At 39.5% G+C, this 25,892-nt stretch overlaps 1 protein-coding gene across 2 annotated transcripts in view; it reads right to left on the reverse strand.

Moving 5' to 3' along the window:
* The window catches only part of COL4A2 (collagen type IV alpha 2 chain), a 140,895-nt gene that overhangs the window by 44,369 nt on the left and 70,634 nt on the right, over positions 1 to 25,892 (reverse strand). For both annotated transcript variants that reach the window (XM_059839699.1, XM_059839698.1), the window contains exons 5-11: positions 7,411 to 7,545; positions 7,286 to 7,330; positions 5,058 to 5,174; positions 4,252 to 4,323; positions 2,570 to 2,605; positions 2,414 to 2,476; positions 209 to 244 (exon numbers count right to left, since the gene is read on the reverse strand). In XM_059839699.1, the coding sequence (XP_059695682.1) occupies positions 209 to 244; positions 2,414 to 2,476; positions 2,570 to 2,605; positions 4,252 to 4,323; positions 5,058 to 5,174; positions 7,286 to 7,330; positions 7,411 to 7,545 (504 nt within the window). The remainder of the gene's footprint in view (positions 1 to 208; positions 245 to 2,413; positions 2,477 to 2,569; positions 2,606 to 4,251; positions 4,324 to 5,057; positions 5,175 to 7,285; positions 7,331 to 7,410; positions 7,546 to 25,892) is intronic.

Consider the following 25,892-nt stretch of genomic DNA (forward strand, 5'->3'; position numbering starts at 1 on the left):
TAGCAAATTAAATCTGGCTCTAATCTTTTCAGGGTAGGTGATCCCAGGGTAAGATTAACTTCCCATGGTATGCAGCCAACACAGAAAGTCTAGTGCTGCACAGTCTTTGGTGCAGCCCATGGTTCTTTCTTTTACTGCCTTCAAGTAGGTCTTGGATTAACCTCAGCAACACAAAATCAACATCAACAACTCTGACACAAAGACTTACTTGTGGTCCTGGGGGCCCTGGGGGTCCTGGTGGTCCCTGAGGAAGCACAACAGGGGAGAGCAAGTTACTTGTTGCTTTCTAATCAATGCATGCAGGAGGTTAGTTACCCTCTGTCTGAAACATAAGTATATATTTAGTAGGGAGTGTATTCCTCAGCATCCCATGTGCCATTGTTGCTATATTAGGTGGATTTACTGTTCTGAAAAATATCTTCCTAAATCACATTGTAATCTTTCTGAGCAGACTGACAGTTTCCCAGCCTAGACCTAATGAAAACCCATTTTTCCAAGTAATAAAAACTTGTGCTTTTGGATTCTGACTAAGCAACATTTTAAGCTCTTACCTAAAGCTAGGCACATCTTTAAGTGCTTCACTGAGCTGCAGTTTTGGTACTGTATTGGTCTGTAAGGGGGCTGAACTACCATAGGCATCTCAGATTACCTATCTGGGATTGTACAGAATGAAATCAAAGGAAGATGGTGGAAAATGAAACTAAATCAGGAAATACATCTGACAGAACCTTACAAGAGGTAAAAAAAGCCATTAACTGAAGAGACAACCTCCCTTGCTTCAGTCATCTATGGCAGTTAACAGGCTCCAAAGGGCTTTACACATTAAAAACTCTGTCAAAGAAGGGAAAGCTGGGGTGAATAAGAAGCATGAGCTGCTCAGCTCATGGTGAATGAGTGACACAGAAAGGAGAGAAGGTTGCAGATGGAACTGTCCACCTACTGAGCCCTGAAAGGCGATGTTAGCTGCATAAAATAAAATCAAATCTAGGAAAAGGAAAAGATAGTAACATTCAGGTGAGACCTGAACTTTTTAGGCACCTCTGCCTTGCAATATACCTTTGTTTTGTTCTGAAAAAAAAGAAAACCTGCTTTTGGTGACTCGAGTAATTTGTGAACTATTGCCTAACCTACTGGGCAGATGCACTGCACAGGGTATCCCCTAGCCTGGGGAGCCTGCAGGGACCTACCTGGGGGAGCCAGGCCTGTCTTCCTGCACTACCCAGCACTTAGACAAGAGCAGTGATGCAAACTCACACCTGTGAAGTGCTCATGGGTCTCCCTCACAGGTGAGTAATGGCTTTAAAGGCAGTGAATAAAATTGGATGTATTTTGCTCAAAAGAGATGTTGCCTATATGGTAACCAGAGGGATGTGGTTGTGGGATCTCCCCAAGATAGGGACTCCAAAAATGTATGGTTCATAGCACTCCTAACACCCCAGAAAGAGCACTGGGAATATGAGTCACTGCAGGCTGGGCTCCTGTGTGAAGCTCATGAACCTCTGTGGGTTTGCTCTACAGAAAGAGTAAATAAAGAACAGATTTTCCTACAGGATGACCAGTGAGAAAGAAAAGGTGCAATTTACTCCAGATGATAAAACAGGCCACTGCAGAAAATTAACTTTGAAAGGCTTAGCATTCTGTGGATTTTTTTTTTTTTTGTTTTGTTTTGTTTGGTTTAGTTTGGGTTTTTTGGGGCTGGTGGGGAGTGTGTGTTCCTGAAAACAGCTATGAAGGCTGTGAGTGAGAAGCCCCAAATTAATTTTTTTCCCCTCAGATCAGGGATGTAAAGCGGGTCCAAAGTAAGTTCTGACAAAGCAATGAAAAAAGCAAATGCTACAAAGTTCTTTTACAGGAAAATAAAAGAAGCTTAAAGAAAATGAGATCCACTGAATTTGAATACATGCTTCTCACCCATGAAACTATTAACCATGGAAATAAGAAGTGTAGAAACTGCATCTGGAGAGAACATAGTCTTCTCAAAGAACTATACTGCAACAATTGTCAACATCAGTGCCGTAAATGACGGTTTTGGAAAAAAAAATCACAGAAAAATAGTTTAAAATTGCATTCTAAATACCATTCAATCTCCTGTGGGAAGCATAGAGAGCTAATATACATATCCTTTGTGAGCAGAAAAGGTAACATATTCAAGTCATTCTGATAACTCAGTGTAGGGAGATGTTCCAAGGAGGCTAAAAAAAAATACAATACAAATCAAAAGCTTCTGACAGCACCCCTATACCTCTTCATGCAATATTCATCCCTCAGTGTCTCACTGTGCTTTTTAAAAGGTCTAATGTCCACTGACACCTTGCTATTTCTAACCTAGGTTACAATCCAACATAATGGAACTTGCTGAGATAATTCTTCTGTTTGGTTAACTTTCTAGAGAACATAATTTTAATATACTTACTGGTCTTCCTCGCTGTCCTCTTGGACCAATAGGTCCCTGAATACCCAGCGTACCCGGAGGTCCCTTTAAATAAAAAAATCCACCAACTATCAGTAAATGTTGTTCTGATATTAGTTACTGTTGACACTTTATCACATCCACTGTAATGCTACTTACTGGAAAACCAATGATCCCTGAATCCCCAGGATCTCCCTAAAAAAAAGCAAAACAAAACCAAAGAAGTAAAAATCATTTCTAATTTCCAATAATTTCTATATACAAAATTGAATAAAATATTTTTAATCATTACTTTTTTTTCTCATTTAAACAACTAATTATAGCATGCAATGCTACTCAAACCCCTCCATACAGATGCATTCCACAGAGATGTTTAGATAACTGAATGTGGGCCACACAGATTTCATACTCTATAGATAACTGCATGCAATAAAGTAGCAGGGTACAAAGTTGGCCAATGAAGTTAGAGATCCAAATTACAAGGCTGAACTATACAACAGACCACACTGAATTTTTCTGTTGAAAAATCTTATCTAACAAATGGCTTAATTAGGGCTATAACGTTAGCTGAAATGTCCAAGCTCATTTTTGTGAGTTGCATGGGAATTACTGAATCATTTTGATTCTCTTCTAAGTCACTAAAAGCATTTGGAACATACTGTTTTCAGTGACCACATATTTTAACTTCAGTACATGCTGAAATGTTTTTGGAAATTAGATCCAAAAATGTTCCAGCCCAAAGACCTTTCAACACACATAAATAATGTGTTATTTAGGCCAAACACCTTCAATCTTTTTGAGTAGCATCTTAACTACCTAGTTAATTTGGGTTTAGTTAACAGAATAATTTGTGGAACCATGTACTTTCTGAAATTAATACAGGTGTCAGTATCCATCCTTGGCCACAATACAGTTGAGCATTTCTTCAACATTACTTAATCACTCCTGATTACTAACAGTGCAGATCTGAAGATTTTCTAAAAGGAAAAGAAGTTTCCACTAAAAATACAGGCAACTTACAAATATGTCAAGAGAAATACCTATTTTGGCACTTACTGCTGGCACAAAATACACACAAACAATGTCAGCAGATCCCTTCTGAGCTGAGTATAGCTCAGTTGCAGCTTTTCAATCAGCCACAATTTATACTCTACATAAGTAATGCCTTATCTCCTTTTTATACCTTCAAATTATGCAAGATTATATATCTATATCTATATCTACATCTATAGATATCTATATCTATATCTATATCTATATATATGATATATATGATATATATGATATATATATAGATATAGATATAGATAGATATGATAAAAAGCTGCAAGTGATTACAAAACAAGCTTTAAGGATTAGACACAGTAAAAGCAGCCACTGGAATACTTGGGGTTTACTAAATAACTAAATAAAATATTGAAGGATATTTTACCCTAAGTCAATCAAACACTTGCATGAAAATTTTACAGGAAAGGTGCTAACAGTAACCAGAATCATTCAATGGGCAAACCAGTGGCAAAGAAAAGGATTTTGCCATGCATGATACAAAGGTAGTCATTGAATAAAGAGGGAAATATTTGACCTATGTCATGTACAGTGCCTTTGCAATCCACCTATGAGCTGACATTCCTTTGAAATAACAGAGTTCAGATTTTTTTCCCTTGGACATCGTATAAACCTCGCTGCAACCACAGAAAGCAGAAGCTGCCTTTCAAAGCCTACACAAAATCAAAGTGGGCCTCTTGGGATGTGCCCATCAGAGTATAAGAAGAATTTACTCTCCATCATGTGTCTGAAAAACCATACTGGGCAAGATTGGCTGTGGGGAGTTCCAGACGTACCCTGTGTCGGCTGATGATCTCCGGCGCTACTATGTACGGCTCTCCCTTCTGGCCCTTGGGCCCTTGGACTCCCTGGGGGTGACCAAAAACACCAAAACACAGCGTGAGCTCTCACACCATCTCTGCTAACATGTAAACAGCTAAGAGTGAAATGAAAAATATTTATTGGTGTTTTAGTAAGTGTACATAAACACTCTGCAGTTTAGAGGTAGACACTGTGCCTAGCTTTGGAAATTTTTGGTTTAAAAAAAAAACTGCAAACCCTCACAATATGTAAAAGAATGAATTTCTAAATTTTTGGGGAGAAACCCCACACTACCAGGGAGTGGTATTATGTGTCAGCACCTCCTAGCTAGAACTGATGCAGCACTTTCCAGGGCTGACATGTGCCCATGTAAATCCAGGAGCGCCACTGCTCACATCAGCATGATCCTGTGTATCTCACCATGAAAAGCCAATACTATGGCCATGGGGCAGGGAAGAAAAGGATACTTTCATCAGGGATTTTGAGTTCAATATAATTTTATTGCTGTTGATTAAAGCTGTACAGGTTTTCCTACAGCACTCTCTCTGCAAGACCTGTGCGACAGCTACAGCTCTGAGCAGACCTTGTGGCCCTGGCTGCAACGCAATGACTGAACACAGTGCAGCGTGTCCATGCTGAGTCTGCACCAATGCTCTGCTGGGCCCAAAAGCCCCACATTCCCTTTGTTAAGAGATGTCCCATTAACCCAGCCCACGTGGGAATGAAACTCACTCCAGCAATGCTCTTAGCTTCAGATACTCACTTACTGCCAGCTACTTACAATGCTACCAGGGAAACCAGAGAATCCAGGAGTTCCCGCGTCACCAGGGTCACCTGCTGTCCCATTACAGCCATCATGACCTGGTTTCCCCCTTGGTCCAGGCTGGCCTGGATGACCCTGTTGAGGAAAAAAAAAAAGTGTTTATCTATCCATCTGTTTCTAGTTTTCCTTTTCCTGTAGTCATGAAGTATTTAGACATTCTCACATTAAGCCCAAGGCTTGGATCCATGGGAAACTAGGATTTTCAAAGACAGAAACAGACAGTGCCTTTTTTTAATATAGCTGCAGCTTGAACCAGATGCCCCAGACAGCATGAAAAAACGAGTAGTGAAGGACCTCTCAGAAAGGGTAAGAAAGCTATGTTCAATGCAGGCTCTGTTATGCAGAGAACTAAGCCAGATGAGGCTGCTGTGCAGGGATCCACCAAGAACTGGGATTGTTAAGCATTTCAGTGCTTCACACTGGAAGAGTGGGAAGAAATGTTCCTCACTGAGTTTGAACAGCTTCCAAGCCAGGAAAAAAGTCAAAGATGCTGTTGGAGCTAGATTGAGTGTCATGATGAGGCTGTGAATATGGAAGAAAACAGCAGGGCTCAAAGGTAGTGAGCTGGGGGCACTCCAAGACCTTGACACAGAACCTCTGAAAAGTTACATTTGTCTCAAACAGTATTTTCATTGCTGTTCCTACATTCACCTTAACTGCTGTTGCTTCTGGTTTGCACTGAGGCTGATGAGAAGCAAATCTTCCTTCAGCAGCTCTTTGTTCCAGCAGGCTCAGTCACAAAAACCCAGAAACTAACATAAAACACCTTCTCCTTTATCTATAGCAAGAGTTTTCTCTTCGCTTTTGCTCCATTGCTTAGAAAAAAAAGAAGAATATCCATGTCCTTACTGAGCTCCACCTAATACTGCACTCCTTATCCCAGAAGAGACTCAGTCTTGCCACCATGCTCTCTTGGCTCCCAGCCCCACATCTTAGCACTGTGCCATGGTGGTTTGTTCAGGGGTCTATCTACCTGCCTTCCCATGGTCAGTGAAAAAACTGGTTGGAAAATGTAAGGGTGCCTGAAGGGCAGGGCAGCTTGAGGAGAGTACACAATGGAAATGCAGGTTCAAGTTCTGTCTGAAGGTATTTATCCCTCACAATGCAATGTGCAGAGGTCAGGGAGGCAGGGCTGAAAAAGAAAACATGCCCAGGTAAGAGAAAAAGTCCAGTTATAGCAACACTGGCCTTCACAGGGGAGCAATTTTCTCTGCTTCCCAGGATGTGTCAGTGCTTAGAAAAAAACTCAGCACGATGCAGTGAGATCAACAAGATCCTTGGCTCAGGAGTGTTAATAGAAATGGCAAATATAGTCTTCTTTTTTTCCTTAAGGAGTAAAAAAGAGGGACACAAGGAAGATTGTGAGAGAGAAATCCCTGAAACTTGATAGGAAGCTCTTCTGGAAACAAAAGAGGGTGAAAGTAGAGTGGATGTGGATGCGTGGGCTGCAAAGCGAGGCCCCGGTGTCAGGGAGCACTACAAAGGAAACCCAAGCCTGGGAACTCTGTCCAGGGATTCCAGTGACTCAGATTTCTTTGTTATTTTATGACACAAGATGTAAAGAAGTGTAGGCTGGGAAAATACTGTGCTGTGAACTTTACCCGGTTTTTCTCTTTGAGTGTTTCAGTTTCATAGACCTGGTCCATTTGTTCAAAGTTTTACACTGTTTAGTGCTCAGTAAGATTTTTAAGACAATCTCAAGCATGCCATATGAGCTACAAAGGAAACTAACCATAGCTAGTATTCTTAATATCACTGGTTGTTATCCGAGCTTTGCAAACCAGAAATAATTAGGAATGACCAACTCGTGTCCTTCGTTCGCAAGCTTAAGAGTTGTGAAGCACTTCAGTCACAGGTCTTTCCCACAAAAGAACATACCTAGCTGGGAAACCTCCAGAGACACAGGAAATTTCTATCCTTTTCTGCCCTTTTTATAAGGGGATTTCTCCATAGGACAAAGCAAATGGACCTTAATTATCTGAGGGAATGAGAGGGAGCACAGATTCTGCTCTTTTGTTGTGTATCTGCAGTTCCACTCTCTTCAGCAAATGTCCTTAGCTGAAAAGTGTGTACGTGGCTGATGCAGAATCGAACCCAGACATTTTAATTAAAGTACAAAGGCTTTAAGCTAGCCTGCAATATTTGCATTTGGTGCTTTCTTAAAGATGAAGTAACCCGCTACTTACAGGAATGCCATCTGCCCCGGGGAATCCAGTGACTCCTCTTTGTCCCTAGAGTGAAACAGCACAATTAAAATGATGTTCTGCTAGCATTTTGCTAATTAGCTAAAACATTTGATATTCAAAGTTACCACTTCTCCTTTGGGTCCAGGTATTCCTGGGTATCCTCTTTCACCTTTGTGACCTTTGGGACCTTGCACTCCTGGGATCCCCATCAATCCTGGTGGTCCAGTGAATCCCTGTGATCCAAGGAGTCCTGGCTGGCCCTGATAAAAACAATAAAACAGCATTGACATAGGAACAGTTGTGATGCATGAAGCTGGATAGGTTATCACTCCTGCAACAAAGTCAATCTCTCAAAGAAAAAATAAACACAGAATTTCTTTCCATTGCAGAAGGTCAGGCTCTTTGATAAAAGTCATCTGAAACATCACACAAAGAAACTCCAGCAGCAGTGACTATATTGCAGATGTGGTCACAAAATTAACACATGGGTATTAGCATTCAAATCAATATTCACTACTTCAGTATTCATGGCCACTCTATGAAAAAACTGTTTTTTTGGAATGAGGTTTACCAAGAATGATTCTCCTACAACATAACGTATGACACTCCAAACAAGTAAAATATGATTACCTGTGAAATTTGCTTATTGGCCATATTTATTTTAAGTGGTATCTGCTATTTAATGGCAGGAATTTCTGCCTCTTTAGTGACAATATTTCTATTCAGCAGTGGAGCCTGAAAATGATGGGACATGCATGGATCCACAGAGGCTGAAGAGTTGCATGCAGGACTCCCTGGTCATTCTCCCTTCCAGCGCTGGTTTGGCTCTTCACGCCACTTCAACCATTGTTTAGAAATAATCCCTGTTGGCTGCCAACATCACAAGGCTCAAAAGGGGAAAAAACAATTTTGAAATGACACAATGGAGGTTTAAGTAATGGATTGTGACAGTATGTCTGAGATCTGTGAACTGAAGTATTTGAATATTGTCCAGACTTAGCATCACCGAAGGCACACATGTTTTGCATGTACTCACTGCACTAATGACATTAATAGTACATTGCTGCAATCTTTTCTGGAGAAATATGTTTTAAATGGGGCAAAGCACCATTTACCAAGACATTCAAATTAAGTCAAATCTAATGAAAGTTGTTTTTAAAATGCAATTAGGTTTTTTTCACAGACCAGGCTGGAACAGCACCAGTATCTCACAGAGGAGAAGAACTACAGCAAACCATAAACAAACACATATATATTCATACCAAAAAGTTGATTTAAAAATACTATCTTCTTTTAGTATAAAATACTGACAGTCTTGCCTGTGCCTTCAAAGAAAGAGCAAGAGGGTGAATGCAATTCCTGTTCAAGAGTTCAACTTCATTTAATGCCATTGAGGTGGAAAAAGGGCAGTGTGGGGACTTGAAGAAAGTAACCTGAAGATAGCCTAATTTCTTTGGATTAGGAAGTTGTACCAAAGACACTGAACAATGCTTTATTCATATTAGGCAAAATTTATTTTAGTTTCATAGGCCCATTTGTGATACACTTTAAAAATTTCATAGTCAAGAACTATCTAAAATAAACATTTATCTCTGCTATAGTTGTCTTCATACCCCATACCCCAAACCACTGCTATGACTGAAGCACAGCTTACTTGTAGCTTCAAAAGCAAATCAATTTCCCACACTGCTTCCATGCAAAATGGTTGTCACAACACTTGGGGTAGGTTTTATACTTTAAATCTTATTGTTTCATATCATATGAGTCCATATTGAGAAGCTGACACAGCCAAAGTACAGAACTGGGTGAAAGTCTTTAATTTTGGAATAAGACTAGGAATGAGCCAGTATGTACAGTATGATCCATACTTGTACAGTTTGGATCTTTTGCTCTACTGTTAGGACTGATTTGACAAGACTGATGGTTTAGGAGCAGTGCCAAAGGACAACATGAATTTAAGTGTTTGAGCTGTCAGTGTGAAAGAGAATTGCCTCTGCTTACAACCAAACCTGACTTTATACAGCACCCCTACTTTTAAACCAAGCCTGCTCATGTGAATTATTAGGTGCTAAGAGGCCAATGTCTTTTCAGATTAACAAACTGAGAAGAAACAAAGATTACATGAATACATCTAAAACATAAAAGAACTCATGTTGGCAGGAGGCATATGCATCTGAACAAGCAGCTGCTCATTTCCTTATGCCAGGCACCACTGGCTGGTACAAATGCATCTACCTCCAACAGCAGTAGTTTTTAGTTTTTTTCAAAATGCAGTGAATCTCTAAAATTTATTCTGTGGAGGTACAGATCCCAGTAGACATATTTTCTGAGTTGCCTGACTCAAATGGAAATCTAGTGTTTATTAAAAGCACTAGAGTAATGACTTAAATCTGAACCAGAATTTTTCATTGTGAGTTCCAAGATGAAGAAAAAAAAAATCTTTCTTATACCACATTTTCTCTGCTTTTCTTATCTACTATGGCTAAAAACTTATGTATGTAGGAATTGATAAAATACATATGAGCAGACCCCAAAAAGAAACTGTCTTTTTGGGGAAATTGACGTTTCATTCCTCAAAAAATGGAGTCAATGATATTTTTTGTTTGGGTTCTTTTGGTAGAGAAGTATAAATTCTCATGCAAATATCAATCAAAAATAATTCAATTTTACTATAAAGCCTTAAAATATTATTCAATGCTTAAGGTAGTTTGTTCTTCTTCATGCACTCAAATCTAGAAAGGAACCTTTAAAAAGATTCAAAAAGGATGGAAACATATTGATCACATCTGCAAAGAACACCGAAAAATGATTATAATTCATTTGTAGAGATTTGAATTGGCTCCAGTTGCATTCAATTTCTGAAAATAAATGTTTCAGTTGCTTCTGCAAAATAAGGAATACATGGGTTCTGAACACTGAAAATGCCACTTCATTTTTGGAATTCCTGAAAGCCAGAAATAATCTAAATTCCAAAACCCACTCATCCTCCTGAGATAAGCAAACTGTCTCTTTAGTGCCCCTCTACCCTCCTTTAGAGGGCAGCTGTCTGGAGGTAGAACACATGTAAAACTTTTCATTGCAGTTTCTGATAAAAGGCTGGTTATGTTCAGGATTTTCAAATCTGTGCCTAGCTTTCTATAGGGACCATGCAGAGCTGTACAGTTCAAAGGTGGTATTCCATGGAACACTCTGACCTCTCTAACTCCTACATCAGATACCATTCTCCCACTTCCAGTCCCATTTTCCTGTCTGGTGTGGAGGAAGAAATAAACAAGGAATGTAAACCAAGGAAGAGCACTGGGCATCAGCACCTCTTCCTCATGCCTTCCTGGTAGTTATCTGGTCATCTGTTTGTTGAGGAATATGGGTTATTTAATATGAGGAGAAGAGAACAGATCCTCATGGGACTAGTTTAACACAAGGCTAGAGTCAAAGCTAGGGAAATACTTAATATCATGACAATGTTTGTGTAATTCTTCAGCCAATTAATACCTTGGCTTGTTAACTGAATTAACTTTGTAAACCTTTGTTAACTCAGACATGTCAGCTTTAACTCTGCTTTCTTTATCTTAGATCTTTTGTTGGACAAGTATGTCCCCTTTTCATTAGCAAGTGACCTAAGAACATTCTCTCTTTGGCAAAGGTCACTAAGGAGATTTAAGCAAAGACAATCAGTTTGAAAGGTTCAGTCAAACAAAGCATGACTCAATTCTTAGCCCCAAGTACCCCTGTGTGACACATGCCATGCATGGTACTACTCTGTCTATGCTCCTGGAGGGTCAGAAATTCTAGAGAATTCTCCAAAGCTGTAAAATTGTGCTTGACTTAAAATTTCCAGGTCTTAAAAAAAAAAAAAGAAAAAGAAAAAAGAAAAAGAAGCAAGCCTAGGGAAAATATCATCCATGTCATAGTTCAGAAAACTCATTAAGTTCTTTCTCTTGTACATGCAGTGTCCTTCCCATTTCACTAGGGTAAATTGGACCTCTTCCCTAGCCTAGAGCATGGCACCATTACCCAATGTCACCCACCAGGGGACTTACAGGCCAGTGCTAAGAGGCTCACTGAAGTGTGTGTGGAATGCCATGGCCAGCACCTCTGAGAGAGCACATGGAAAGAAAAGGAAAAAGCACGCTGATGGACTATCTTGAAGATTAACAAGAAGTTTGTTCATTGTGTTTATACTTCCACAACCCTTTAGTTGAATTACAAAGCTCTCAATGTCAGGATATACACCTAAATAGGCAGTCCCTGCTTTCCTCTTCCTGCAACTTCAGCTGACTGGAAGAGGTCTCACAAAATTCTTGTGGCCAGCCTAAATATTGTGCAAAAACTATATACAGAGAGGAGCAAAGGTTGGAAATTAGAAAACCTGTAGGAAATCTCCGCAGAAAATATTTGCCATGTTATATATACATTGTCACTTGTCCAGTGACATGCATGAAAGAAAATGCTGCCAAGGTTGTGACTGAATTCAATAACTACATTTTTCAATTAAGTACCAATGGACAAAAGAAGATCCTGATCAGACTTTTAAATTTGTACTCAATGTTCTTGTTTTGCAGCTTGAACTTTAATTTCCAGTTCTTTTACCATCAGTCAGATGAAAGAGATGTCATGTTGCAATACTTTCTTCCTTCTAATTTACTGTTAATTTACAGTGTGGAAACAAAAATGACAGAGGAGGGTGTGCTAATTTTGAGAGCAACCAAATGTTCGATGTGCTATACAAAGGGAGATGCAATAAATGACAGTACCTGCTCCAAAGCTTTTAAAACACAAGAATCATGAATTGCTGAGAAATCCACCTACCAGGGTGGAGATACAAAGATAGGAGAAAACTGTTGACTTGTAATAAAGAGGAGGCAGAATCAGAGTTTCTACAGAGCTTCCCAGCTACTGAGCCCATTTCTCCATGTTTCATTACAGATAACCATTTTGCAATTGCTTCTGGTACATGGAATGTGATGATTCAGAATTCCCCACATGGAAACGAGACTTGTAGACCATCATTTCCTTTAACAGTGGACAAAAAGAAAGGAGGTTAATTCCCTGACATTTTAAAAAGGTCACTGGTGAAAGGACAAGTTCATTTCCTGCGGGAAGGGTGATCTGACCATGACAGAAAAGCTGGAGCTGGGATTTTTTTTGTAAGAGCTCTTAGTCTGGAATGGTCACTGTAAGAACAGATGGGGAGAGGACATGACAGCAAGGACCTCAGTGCACTCCTACTCAGTGAGACCAGCAAGTGGAACAGACAGCAACTCAACAGGGAATAAAATAATTTATAAGGAAAATGAGCAACTTTTGAGCTGATTAAAAGTGCTAACCCAGGAAAAGACATCCCTCCAGGCACACAAGAAACAGACAGAGAAATTTTTAAATGCAATGCTGGGAAAACGTGGAAAACTGGGTGTAAATGTAGGGAATTTGTGACTCTTTCAGGTGCTTTCAATGGATGTACTGCACTAAAGCAATCACTGACCCCAAATAAAAAATGTATTACCTTAGTGCTCTCACTACCCCCAAAAATATAAACGACAAGGAAGAACCTCAAGAACCTGCTGTGGCACACAGAGTCAGACTAGGATGGGCATCTCACCTGACATTGCTGCTGGAGCATAAATCCAGGAGGTTATCTAGGAGTTTATGGATTAAATGTATTAGAGGGGAATATGTAGGGGAAGGGTTTGGGATTCAGCTCCACGAAGTGCACACTTTGTCAGAAATACTTCACCTATGGGGCTGAGAGGCAGAGAAAAGCAGACCACATGGAGCACCTGCTGCCATGGAATGGTTTGACTCAGCAGCTGCTTCTGGTGTCACTGGGCTGCCCAGCACAGACAGACCTCCAGAGATCTTCAGACACTGATGAGTACTACACCTACCATGACAAAGAAGAAAATGGAACATTTATGTACCTTCCATCATTACGTAGTGCATGGATGATGTAGTTTGAATGGTTCCATCCACCTCAGCAACTCAAGAGTTTTGTTCAAGCAAGACTTAAATGCTTTTGTAATTCCACCTAAGAATAGATCAAACCATCCACAGAAGGATAGGAAATATAAATACACAGGGCAAAACACAACCAATGCTAGCTACTGGAGAAAAATATCATCAGAGAGAAAAAAATCCTGAAGTTTGTGCAGGCTTGGTTGTTAATCATATTAGTATGTTACCTTATTTCTGTATATTCAGGACTGTAGAAGTGACTACTTCCTAAAAGACAGATGCCTTGCAACAGTTTGCAGTGAGCATTCAGAAGCTCCTCACTAGATGGCACCAGCCATTGCTGCTGCACGCAGCCCCCAGCACTGCAGGTGCAGGATTCCAGACCATGGTACAACCTTCAGGAAATCTGATAAGGAGTTCAGATAGGGTCAAACCGTCCTTGAGCGAGGTCTGAGGCAACAAAAGCAGGTTTCTGCCAAAATGTCTGTAAGTGAGATAGCTGGGGAAGTGCAAATAAAATGGGATTAAATGCATCATGCAACTGAGCAGCATGGCTGCCCTAAGTGAAGATGTTCTGTCACTCAACCTATATTTTGTGTAGTAGGCACATTTGCTCTTCTAAGAGAAATGAGAAAAACTGATTACCTTACTTCTTCATTGTATTGCTAAATTTACATTTACTGTCACAGGCTTGAAAATTCTCAAATTTATCTTCTGAATCTGTATTTTTAGTGTAGGGCTGGCATTAATTTCTGCCACCACATTGACACCAAAAGGGGAGTCTGATTCTGATATTTTGGACATTGGTTACAACATGGTTACCAGTGTACCATGGCACCAGCATGAGATGGAACTTCTGCTGTCTAACTAGAATATTGATAAGCAAATCAAACAAACTTTTCTCTTGTGCCTTATAAGACTATTACTATAAGAATATTAAATTCTTAACACAGAGTAGCACTGAAAGAGTTGGCAGGCTTTATAAAAAGGTACATAACTAATGGTTATGTCTACCTTTTTTTCTGTTGTGCTACTTTAGAGGAGGTTATTTAGCTGAGTTTCACATTCCAGCTCTTATTCTCAGAAAAGACTTTCCTTCTTATTTGTTAACGAGCTTTTTTTATTTATAACAAAAGTAAACAAAAAAATCATAACATTCATTAAAAATAACTAAAAAATGAGGCTAGTTCAGCCCAGTGGCATGGTAACAATCTGTTGTTCTTTTAACTTCATTGTCCGGACATAGGACATTTTCTCTCAGGACAGTGGTGACCAAATGACATTAATTCCAGAGCAGTGATTCAGCTTGCAGAAGGGTGGATTTTTTTTTTTTTTTCATTAAGGAAGGAATACACATTAAATCTTCATAAAAAAAGAACTATGAAAGCATTCCCTTTACCAGAAGCCACATCCCTTTTCTGTACTCAGTAATGAAATAATTTGGTACTGTTTTCTGTTCCCACGGTTTGATCTAATTTGTGATCTTCCAGAAAGCTGCTATGTCACCCAAGAAGATAAAACATGTGCAAAAGTAAATATATGCTGGAATGTAGGTCAAGAACTCAAAAGAACCAGTTAATAGTTTCTTCATGTCACAAAATACACAGGAGTAAATGTCAGAAATGCTTTCTGTGCTGTGCAGTGCTTCTGTAGTAAGAACAATGATGGGACCACAGCAATGATCTCTCAAAGAAAAGCATAAGAAAGGGCAAGTCTAGACAAAACCACACAAGGATTTCCATATAAAACCTTCAAAAGGTCATTGCATAGAGGAAAGAAGAAGAGGATGGTGGACAAGATGTGGGAAAAAAGCATTGGGCGGAGGCAAAGGGTGCTTTTGTTTGCAGTCTGAGTAAGGGGATATCTGTGAAAGTACAAAGCAGAATCTCTGCTGAAATATGGCTAAACAGACAAACTAGGAAATTTAGCATCTGAATCAAGACCTATATTAGCAAATATATCTCTCTAGTAAGCATGCTTTACTAAATTATGTGAGAAAACTTGGAGTGACTTGAAAGGCACTGAATTTTTAAAGTATTGTATTTATACAACAGATGTAGACATTTATCTGCCTGCAGTCATCAAAAGATCCCATCAGGTGAGGGTGATATCTCATGGCATGACATCCTAATGCAGATATTCAAAATAAGTACAACAAAAGGACATGAATGTAACCATTTTTCTTAAGTGTCTAGAAAAGAAGCCCAGGTTTCTAGCTCAAAGGCTGACCTCACATCATTGCTTTCTAAATTGTGCAAGAAGGCAATATCCCAAAGATCAAGTCCTGAAATGGTGGATTTAGCAGTTAGAATTAAGACTGAAATAAAAATTGTGCTGCATGAAAAGGGAGCTGATATTAATGCAATACATTTAATTTACTTAACCTAGCAGACAATACATGGCAGAAATGCTGCTACTGGTAGTACAAAACAGTAGGATTTCAGTGGAAGCTGGAAATATTTCAGCATTAAAGAGTAAACAGATGATAGTGGTGTGTGCTCAAAAGCGTATCTATTTATTCCATGTTAGCCTGGAGAGGAAGTGCAGTTAACGAAGCTACTCACTTCATCTTGGTTGAACTGACACTACCAAGCTAAGAAAACAATAAAATCAAGAAAAAAAACCTACTTCAGTGACATGTAAATTCTGTCCCTTTGACTACCAGCTAAATTCTGGTTTTGAGAAAGAGGTAACTTAAGTTAAATTTGGAGATGTCAACTTTGAATGAACTTGAATAAACTTGAATGAGCTAATGATGTTTTACAGAACACTAATATGACATTGATTTATACTTGTCAAATGTTCATTACTATGTAATTAACTGGAGAAGGTTAGTTTGATAGCCAACCAAAAACTCACCAGAGAGGAAAATCACCTTGCCAAATATGCTTTTATAACAAGACAATTATCACACTGATGGGTGTGGACAAGGAGCAGAAGGAAGCAGGGAACTCCCAGTTACTCTGTGACATCTGCTGGATCATGCTCATGGAAAGGAGCAGACTTTGGTCATGATGCCTATTAAATGTGTGATTAAGCAACTGGAGGACAGCAAATGCCTTATATGTTTTAGTACAATGAGTATATTTATAGAGCAAAATTCTGTTCATTTAACATGCGTTTTTACAGGATCAAAAAAGCCAAAAAGTTTCCAGGGCACCACAGAACGCAGTGCAATCTTCCTACTCTGCTAGCATCTCCATCAAAATTTTTTTAAAGTTATTTTCATTCATTCTATTCATTTTATTACCATCATAATATTAAGATCAGCTGCTTTCTGGAACTTTTTAAAAGCATACCTCGCACATATTGCCAAAAACTTGGATAACACAGTCGGCTGGATAGCTGTAAGACTGCTGCTTGGCTAACTGGGCTTTCTCAAGGCAAGACAACAACCAGCACCTGCTCGAGTTAGAACATTCAGTCATAGACACAAGAGCCAATCTGCCAGCCCAATTGCTTTCAAATGGCTTTCAGTGGTGTGTGGGAGTGTTCTCAAGATCCTAAAATTCAGGAAGTTCAACACAGATGTTTTCTGTCAGTAGGCGTTGGAATCACCAATAGTAACATCTGTTCACTTTTCATATTTGTGAGAACATTTTTTTTTTTTTGGTCCAAAAACCATTCACTGTTGAAATTTCCAAATTGTGCAACTGGCCAAAATGTTAAGCTCATTAGGCTCCATGAGTTTAAGAGTATGTGAAAATTAAAACTCCTGCAAGAGTTCAGCCTATCGAATGCCAATTTTTCCATTCTGTGTTCTTTTGTTTAAACAAAAGTGTAACTATTTTTGTGGTGGGAACAGCTATCAAAACTGACTTGATCATGCAAATAAAAGTTACTACTGGCTGTTTTAACTACAGAAAGAATTCAATTCTCTTACAGAGGCGGAGACTTTTTAGTAATTTGTGTACTGGGATACCCTCTCCACATGGGAGCCCAGAACACATGTTCTAGCAGCATGTACAAGAGACTCAGTACAGACCTTCACGCTCCGGTCATGGGAATTTACAGTTTGGGACAGTCTCCGAGTTCTTGACAAGGCCAGATGATTGGCTCTAAACCACCAGGAAGGCAGATGTGTGCAGCAATATGAAGAGTCATTGTCGATACAGAATCAGAGACTTTTTTTTTCTCCTAGCCCTTCTAGACAGATGAGCCTTGAGAGCAGTGGGGTGCTATGATATCATCTAAATGGAGTTTGTACAGTTGTTCCCTCTACATGATTTCCCAGCCTTGATGTATCAATGCCAATGGTCAAGAAGTTTCAGTAACTGGGACTCTGTCGAAACCTGCTGTTGAGTAAGCTCACACTGAAGCTAAATCAACCCTTATGCCTTCCAGTGTACGTGGGTTGTTAACCTCACAAACATTCTAATGCAATCACTTTGATGGTTGTTTAACTGAGCCTGCCTTCATGTTGGGTTTGTCTCCAGAATCAACAGTCTACATAATCTGTATTCTATGAGAAATCTTCAGTTAGTAAATAGGAATACTGAAAATTATCATCAGTTATCTTTTATATAATAGAATTATGTTCTCTGCACAGATTCCCAAAAAGTTTTTACAAGTTGGCAGTACTAGATCAAGCTGAATGATCATCTAGCGATGATAAATTATTTGGAGAAAGTACTATGGCAACCAATTACTTGGAGAACTCTCTGTGATTCTGTGAAGTCTTCTTTTATTTTTTTCCTTTGAAATCAGGCAGGAGAGTAAAAATATTTTCCTTTGAATCATAAAGGAAATAGTTCTGTATCGTCTACCTGGAAAAAAATGAATGTAACTTGTGATAACTGTCTTGGAGAGGGTCAAGGGTAAAATACAAACTTGAACAGGAAGATTCTCCAGATCCATTACAAAATATCTAGTTCTGGCAGACTCAGTTTGAGGTAGCACTAATGGGGGCCAAGAGTGCCCACACATCTTCTGCAGATTCCAAGATCTCATCACTCAAGGGAAAGGATGTTCTGGAGAACATCAGCAGCAGACAGCTCCATAACTGTTCAAGGAGAAAGCCTATTTATCATTTCAAATGTTGATTTCAAAAGCTACTGGGAATTTTTTTAACCATTTATGGCAGTATGGGCTATGGAGCTTCTTCAGGAAAGGCTAGGGATAATAATCAAAGCAAACCATTTTGTTTGATCATAAAATCATAGAATGGTTTGGACTGGAAGAGACCTTAAAAATCATCTCATTCCAACCCTGTTACCAAGGGCAGGAATACGTTCTACTACACCAGACTGCACAAAATCCAACATAACCTTGAACAGTTCCAGGGGTGGAACATCTACCATCTCTCTGGGTAAACTGTTCCACTGCTTCGCCACCCTCACAGTAAAGAATTTCTTCCTAATATCTAATTTATGCTTGCCCTCTTTCAGTTTAAAGCCAATACCACACGCCCTTGTGAAAAGCCCCTCCCCAGCGTTTTTGTGAGCATCCTTTAGATACTAGAAGGCTGCTGAAAGCTCTCCCTGGAGCCTCTTCTCCTGGCTTAACAGCCCCAGTTCTCAGCTTGTTTTCACAGGATGGGTGTTCTGGCCCTCTGATCATCTTTGCAGCCCTCTTCTGGACTTGCTTCAACAGGTCCATGTCCTTCTTATGTTGGGGGCCCCAGAGCTGGACACAGCAGTACAGTCTGGATTTCACCAGGCATGCAGGAGGGGAATTACCTTCCTCAACCTGCTGGTCACATCACCTGGTTTTGATCCAGCACAGCATGTGTTGGCTTTCTGGGAGTCAAGGATGCAGTGCTGAGTCATGTTGAGCTTCTTGCCCACCAACACCCCCAAGTCATTCTCAGGGCTGCTCTCAATCTGGCCATCCTCCAGCCTGTATTGATTGGGCTACTCCAACCCAGATGCTGCACCTTGTACTTGGCTTTGTTGAACTTCATGGGCTTTTCACACTGGATGGCATCCTTCCCCTCCAGCGTGCTGGACACCACACAGCTTGGTGTCATCAGGAAACTTGATGAGGGTGCACTTAGTCCCACTGTCCATGCAGCTGACAAAGATGTTGAACAGTGCTGATCCCAAGACCAAGCTCTGAGGAACATCACTCGTCACTGTTTTCCACTTGGACACTGAGACATTGACTGCAACTCTGTGTGTCCATTCAGCCAATTCCTTGTGCACCAACTGGTCGACCTGTCAGATCCCTGATTCTTCAGTTTAGAGACAAGGATCCTTTATTCCTTTTCATTCTGCAGATAACGAGGTAGTGAAGGCACTGCTAAATTGTAATGGCAAGATGATTTTACTTGAAGGACATGCCTTTAGTTTGACAGGTCTTGGAGAAAATTTAGGTTGCTCTCTAACTGGTAGCAAATGCAGGTAACGTGGAGGAAAAGATAAGCCTTCCAGACAAGGAGAAACAATAGAGGGAGCTTATCTGTTCTATCAGAATATCAGAGAGACTGCTAAACAACTTGCCCTAACTACTCATCTGGGTTCCATCACTGGGGACTGGTTTCAGGCTTCAGCCTGAGGAAAGTATCCTCAGTATTTCAGATTCTAATGCTAGAGTGTCTCTATGCTTTGTTAAATTAGTGCTTTCTTGGCTAAAACACAGTCTGCTTACAGGATTAGCTGTGTCAAAGGAATCAGTGATGTGCAGTGATGCGCTGTCTCTGTGAACTTTTAATGTACTTGCAGAGATGCTTCCATCAGTCTCATGGGAGAGGCTGCATTTATTGATGGGGGAAATTGAATTGCTGGTGGTGAAATGGTCAGAATGGCACAGTTCACAAGTCAACCATGACCCCAAACTTCTAAGATGCCTCTCTTGCTTTACCATATCTATTACAGGCAAGGACGAAAGGAAGCAAGAGATAAATGTGAAGCTTCTCCTCCTTTCCAAAACACTAATTAATGCTGGAACATCTGTACCTGAGATTTATAGGTCCTGGATCCTCCAGGTTCCTGAGAAGAGATCAACTACCACACGGAGTGTCAGCCTTCTGTATTTTTGGCAGAGAGAGTAATAAATGCACTTTTATTTATGTGGTTCCTTTGAAGTTTTGGCTCTTGCTCCTCCCTTTTTTCATGAAAAAATATTTTCAACTTTTCTGACTGTTTTTGCATCTGGGAGAACCTAAGGCTTTTATCTAGCTACTGAAAAGAGGCAATGCTAGCTCTCCTGTCCAAGTTAATGCCTATAACTTTTATTGCCTTATTTTGTCAAGAGATAAAGAACATTTTCTATATGAGAGCAAACAAACTCTGAGCAATAATGTTATGGAGGCTACAGTGCTCAGTACAGACTGATGATGGGGATGGCGGAATGAATCATGATGGCCTGGAGATTGGTAATCCCCAAATTACCTGGGCAAAAAAAAAAGGCTAATAAAATATTACCTGCTCTAGCTGACCCTCCTTGAGGACAGGTGGTTGGACTAGATGATCTTAGAGCCCCTTTCCAATCTCAGCCATTCTGTGATTCAGTGAAATACGGTGATACTGATGTTTAGAATCCCCTTTAAGACCCTGCAATTTAGCTGTTTGCCTATTCTATTGCTTAGATTTTTTTTCTCTCTGTGATGTCTGTAGAATTTTTCTGTCTGTGTACATATTTATTCTCTCTTTTGTTTGCTGTCTTCAGATCTCTGTGTATCTAACACAAGCCATAAAGCACTCTAGTTTCTTTTGAACAGATAAGGGTTGGGAGTCACTGACACGACGTGGAACAGTTTCTTACTGTTAAAAACACGGATAATTATTATGAAGTGTTTGGTAAAGTTAGTATTATTGACAAAAGCCAAGATGCAGTTTTATAGCTATCTGACTGTGGATAACTGTAGCTGTGTGCTTGTTGCAGACATACTTATGCATGTGTGAGGTCTCCCATATCTTTACAGTTTACATGGGTGCTTACAAGAAAAAAACAGCCTTCTGATCCTGCAATGCTTTAATAACCTTGCTAAAATCCTACCAGACTATCCCTCAACCAACTCTACTGATTTATATGGTTATGAACTAGACTGAAGAAGTTTCTGCTGTTATTTGTTTCCACCACAGGAAGACACCAACAAGCACTCCTAAGGATAAAAACCAACCTACTTTTTTACAGCCTGATATTTCCATTACATTTTGACACAAAAAAGAGGGTGCACTTAAAAAGAGAGATTTGAAGAACGAGTCGGAATGAAAAAAGATGACAGAGCTATTCAGCTTCCTCTGGATATTTTTGATTTAGAGCCATATTTCTCTTCCTGCTTCCCCTGCTGCCTCCAAATAAACAAGAAACCCACAACAGATTTTTAACAGATACAGAAAAAGAAAAACACCAACCGAAAAATTAAATTTGTCTTAATAAGGCTGACAGAGTTTTCATATGGTAAGTTTCCAGTAACAAGGACCGAAACAAGAATCAATGAAAATTCATTTTTAATTATGCTGGCTGGGGTAATGCAACATTGCCTCAATAAATATTAACCCAGCTGCAATGAAGAGAATCAGCAATTTGCCTATTTGCATATTCTTTTTGGTCTTGATGATTTTATCAATCTAATTCCTATACATATCAGATACCTTTAGAAGATGAAGATAATTCTAAGAGAATATAGTTTAGTAACCCCATGGAGATGATGCAATTCAGGAAAAATTTTAATGAAGCATCATAGAGAAAGAATTTGAATTATTAACTATGATAGATTGTGGACAAAAAAGAAAGTAAAATCTATTTCCTCTCAGCATTCAATAAAACTATTTTATTCTGAAGAGAAATATGGTTTAATATGATTTTCCAGTTAATTATTATTATTTATAAAAGCCTGACTAGACACTGAGCTATGAATGTCTTAGATTTCAAGTCACCACAGAAATTTAAATAATCTTAATTACTTTATGCGAAGTCGTTATGAGATTTCTGCAGAAGTTCCTTCTTGACTGAACTGTTCCAAATAAATTCAATTATTTGACAAAAAATGTGAAATTAATATATTTTGAATGTTCAGCAGAAATATTAAGGAAAATAGCTGGAAATGTATTTCCAGGCATAGCAAAGTATAGGCTTAGATTGCTTTTCAGCTGTTTGACTAAGCAACATGCTACTTCATTCAATTAGTATCTTAGAGAACTGATGACTTTGTTACCCAATTGAATGTTTAATCCTTGTCAGGAGGAATCAGCAGTGACTTGAGAAAACAGCTAAACAACAGGACCCAACATTCTCTATTACACTGAGAACACTGCTGCCCTAAACTTTCCTTCAGATGTAAGATACAGCTATTAATTGATGTGTTTTTACAGAATACGGCTTTCAACTTAGAAAGATTAATGACACTACCCTGACAATATGCAGGGTTCACTTGCCTCACTATAGATGAACAAATTAGTAGTATTAAGAAACCAGAAGTTTTAGGAAAAAAAACCAGCAAACTGGGGCAAGATATTTACTTTTACCTTAATGTTTGCCTGATAATAAAAAGTGGTTTAGGATAAGCATGCAAAACTCCAGCCTTATTCCTCAGTAAATGTGTGCAGATACTGAGGATGGCTTGAGACGGCTCTGCACTGAACTAAAGTGTTGTCATTGCTGTGTGCCAAACTGAAGGTGGGAAGCACCCATGGATGAGAACACTACTCTCCAGTCAATGCCCAGCACCTCCCCACACCCACTCTCTGAAGCCCACAGTCAGTTCCCTTCCACCTTCTGCAGAAACACACGCGGGTATCACAATCCTTATCACACCTCAAGGGTGCCACAGGTGTCAGACAAGCCCTTCTGAACTGAGGTGAATTTCGGCCAGTTTAAGATTTGCTAACTATTAGACTGCTTCAGCAGCAGCCATCCTTCATAACAGAGACAAACAGAGACTTGGAAAAACATTTCAGAAGACAGTTTTTGTGCAGCTGCTAACAACTTCAGAGGAGAAGTGCAGAAGATACGTGCTGGGATAAAACACGCAGTGACAAAAATGTAAACACAAAAAGCCAGGCTGTGACCTAATTTAAGCCTTGTTCAGTCAGGGGCTAGCTAAAGCATGCTTCCACACTCATAATTAAAAAAACATCCTGAAATTTAAAACAACTGAAACCACACAACAGCGGGATTTCTTGCACTGTTCCAAAGATGTGCAGCGAAGAAAAAAAAAATCAGTTGAATGTCTGAGATTAAACAGAAAGTATCCAAGAATCCATTTAAAATGCTTTTACCTTATTAATTGCTTCTTTTCCTAAACCTAATGGAGCACATATATTTTAGTAAAAATGCACTAGTATCCACTCCAGATTAAAAAAAACTGATGACACAGATGACCTCAAAGCTAATGACCTTAAATTTTGGGAAATGAATTAAGAACACTGTTGAAAAATCTACATTCTAGGTGTAATCAATGTGCCTTGCTGCACATTAGGCATGTCAAATGGCACACAGTGAAGCACAATGCCCTAGGCAAACACAACTATCAGAGGGCACCTTGCAGGCCATTTTGAATGAGCACAAGAAAAAGAAATCTGAGAATTACTCCAGCAAGTCCTCACAGCAAAGCTGACTATCAGTGAAAGCTTGTGGGTACACAAGAAGCTACAGACTGAAGTTAAGTGAGACTTGATAAATGGGCATTTCATGACCTTCAAGATATGGCCTGAAACACGCTTGTCTTTTCAGGAAAATTTGATCCTGCATTAGATGAGATTACACAATATGGTTGTCAAAGCCACACTCAAGATCAGCTGCCTGCAACCACACCTACTTGTGTTTTTGCATGCAGTGGTTGAGTGGCATGCAGGGAGAGGGGCATGGGAAAATCCGTGAAGCAATTTCAAGTACCTCTTTTTAAATGTTCCATGTATCCTTCAGGAGAATTAAATGGTATAACACTGAATAATTATTTGTAATAAAGTTGGGCAATAAGCACTTCCAAAAATTGTACTTAGATATTCTTTATTCCAAAGCTTAAATTTTGTCTTGCAGAGACTCTTGCATCACTGCTATTCCTGATACCCATCAGCACATGGAGAAGTCACCAACAGGCATTCCTGGTGGGGCTGCTGCCCTAGAAGTCAGGGAGCCACTCACTGCATTCCACTGCCCCGCTGCTTCAGCCTAAAAAATGCAAAGTATGAGTTACTTCTGGTAAAACTAAGCCCATGCTAATTTCTTGGCTGAAGCTCACCAGTTCCTTCTCCAGAGAGATGGGTGCTATGCAGAGTGGCTGCTCTCCTCACTGTCCTTCCTAAGGACCACAGCAATCCAATGGGACAGCTGAGCTGTAAAGATGAAATCGGTGATTTCTGGGGTGCCTATTTTATGGGTCTGCTCAAATGAACTTGTCCCAAACCGTCAGCTGCTTCTCACAGCATCTGCCAGAAAAGTTTTTTCAGCTTTCCTTGGGAAGCAGAAACAAGGCATACTACACAGGCATCTCTGTACCACCTTCTTCTGAGTGGATTTCCTTCTGCAGGATGGAGGCAAAGGGTGAACAAAGGAGATCCTCCTTGTTGGGGGTGCTGCTGATCTGCCTTGCCTTAGGGAGTCTTAGGTGACACTGTGGACTGTCAGCTTTTCCTTCCATTGATCATCGGGTAGCCTGAGACGAAGCAGGCAGCACCCAGTACTTGTACCCCTACAGTTCTAGTCAGTACAGTCCATCTTACCCAAGTAAAGAATACTTTCTATCTCCATGCTATTGATCTCCAATAGGCTCTACAAATGTAAAAAAAAAAACAGCTCACGCGCAGCACTTGTGGGTTTTTTACAAAGTTATGTAAAATTCCCACAACAATTGGAGAGATTCATTTTAATCCTCTGCATGAAGACTACAAAACCAAAAATGAGCACAAATACTATGAAAAATGAATGTCCCAGGACACTTGCTATCACAAACATGAAATACAGAGCTTCTTGTTGAAGTTCTCCTACACCATTCCAGTCTATTCCCTCCTCATTATAACCACAGAAGAACTATTCATTCACGATAAGCTAGTTTGATGAGTTCAGATAATTTTCCACTGCTGTTCCATGCAAGCTGCAGTCACGGCAAAGACTTAAGGCTTTCTCAGGATCTTGCTCCAGAATTTGCCTGTGTTGCCCAAAGCCTAAACCCATCAAAGTAATTATGATAATGTTTGCATGTGGTGCTATTAGCTGATTTTTGAAGCTATAGCTGGAGAAACAAGGAGTAGAAGCTTTGCTAGTAATTATAATCAGATGCCTGTAACAATCCTTGCGGTTTTGCCTGCTTGTTCAGTTGTTGCTCACACAGACTATCCACAACATGAGTGGGAAATTCCCGTGAGAAAAGATTCTGGAAATGAGGCCCAAATGGTACAATCTATTGGTCTGAATGAAGAAAATAAGCTTTTTTGGGTCAGTTTACTTTGATTAAGGCATCACAGAATAAACTGAATATAGCCCAATAAATGACAAATATTTTATCAGTGATTTCATAAAAGTGAAATGTATTCACTTTTGCATTATTATATATTTTTATAATTTAAAAAAAACTTACTGGAAACCAATACACACATACTTGGTATTTTTATCTAGTTTTTATTGGTAAACAAATTTCTGACACATCAGCAAGTAAACAGACTGTAAAACATATCTTTAGACAAATATCAATGTAGACAGATAAACAGTCTTGAGAGAGGAGGTTTCAAAAAAAAAAAAAAAAATCTTAAGCTTCATGTAATATTAACAGGAA

Source organism: Haemorhous mexicanus, chromosome 2, assembly GCF_027477595.1.
Source record: "Haemorhous mexicanus isolate bHaeMex1 chromosome 2, bHaeMex1.pri, whole genome shotgun sequence".
In the NCBI taxonomy this organism is placed as follows: domain Eukaryota; kingdom Metazoa; phylum Chordata; class Aves; order Passeriformes; family Fringillidae; genus Haemorhous; species Haemorhous mexicanus.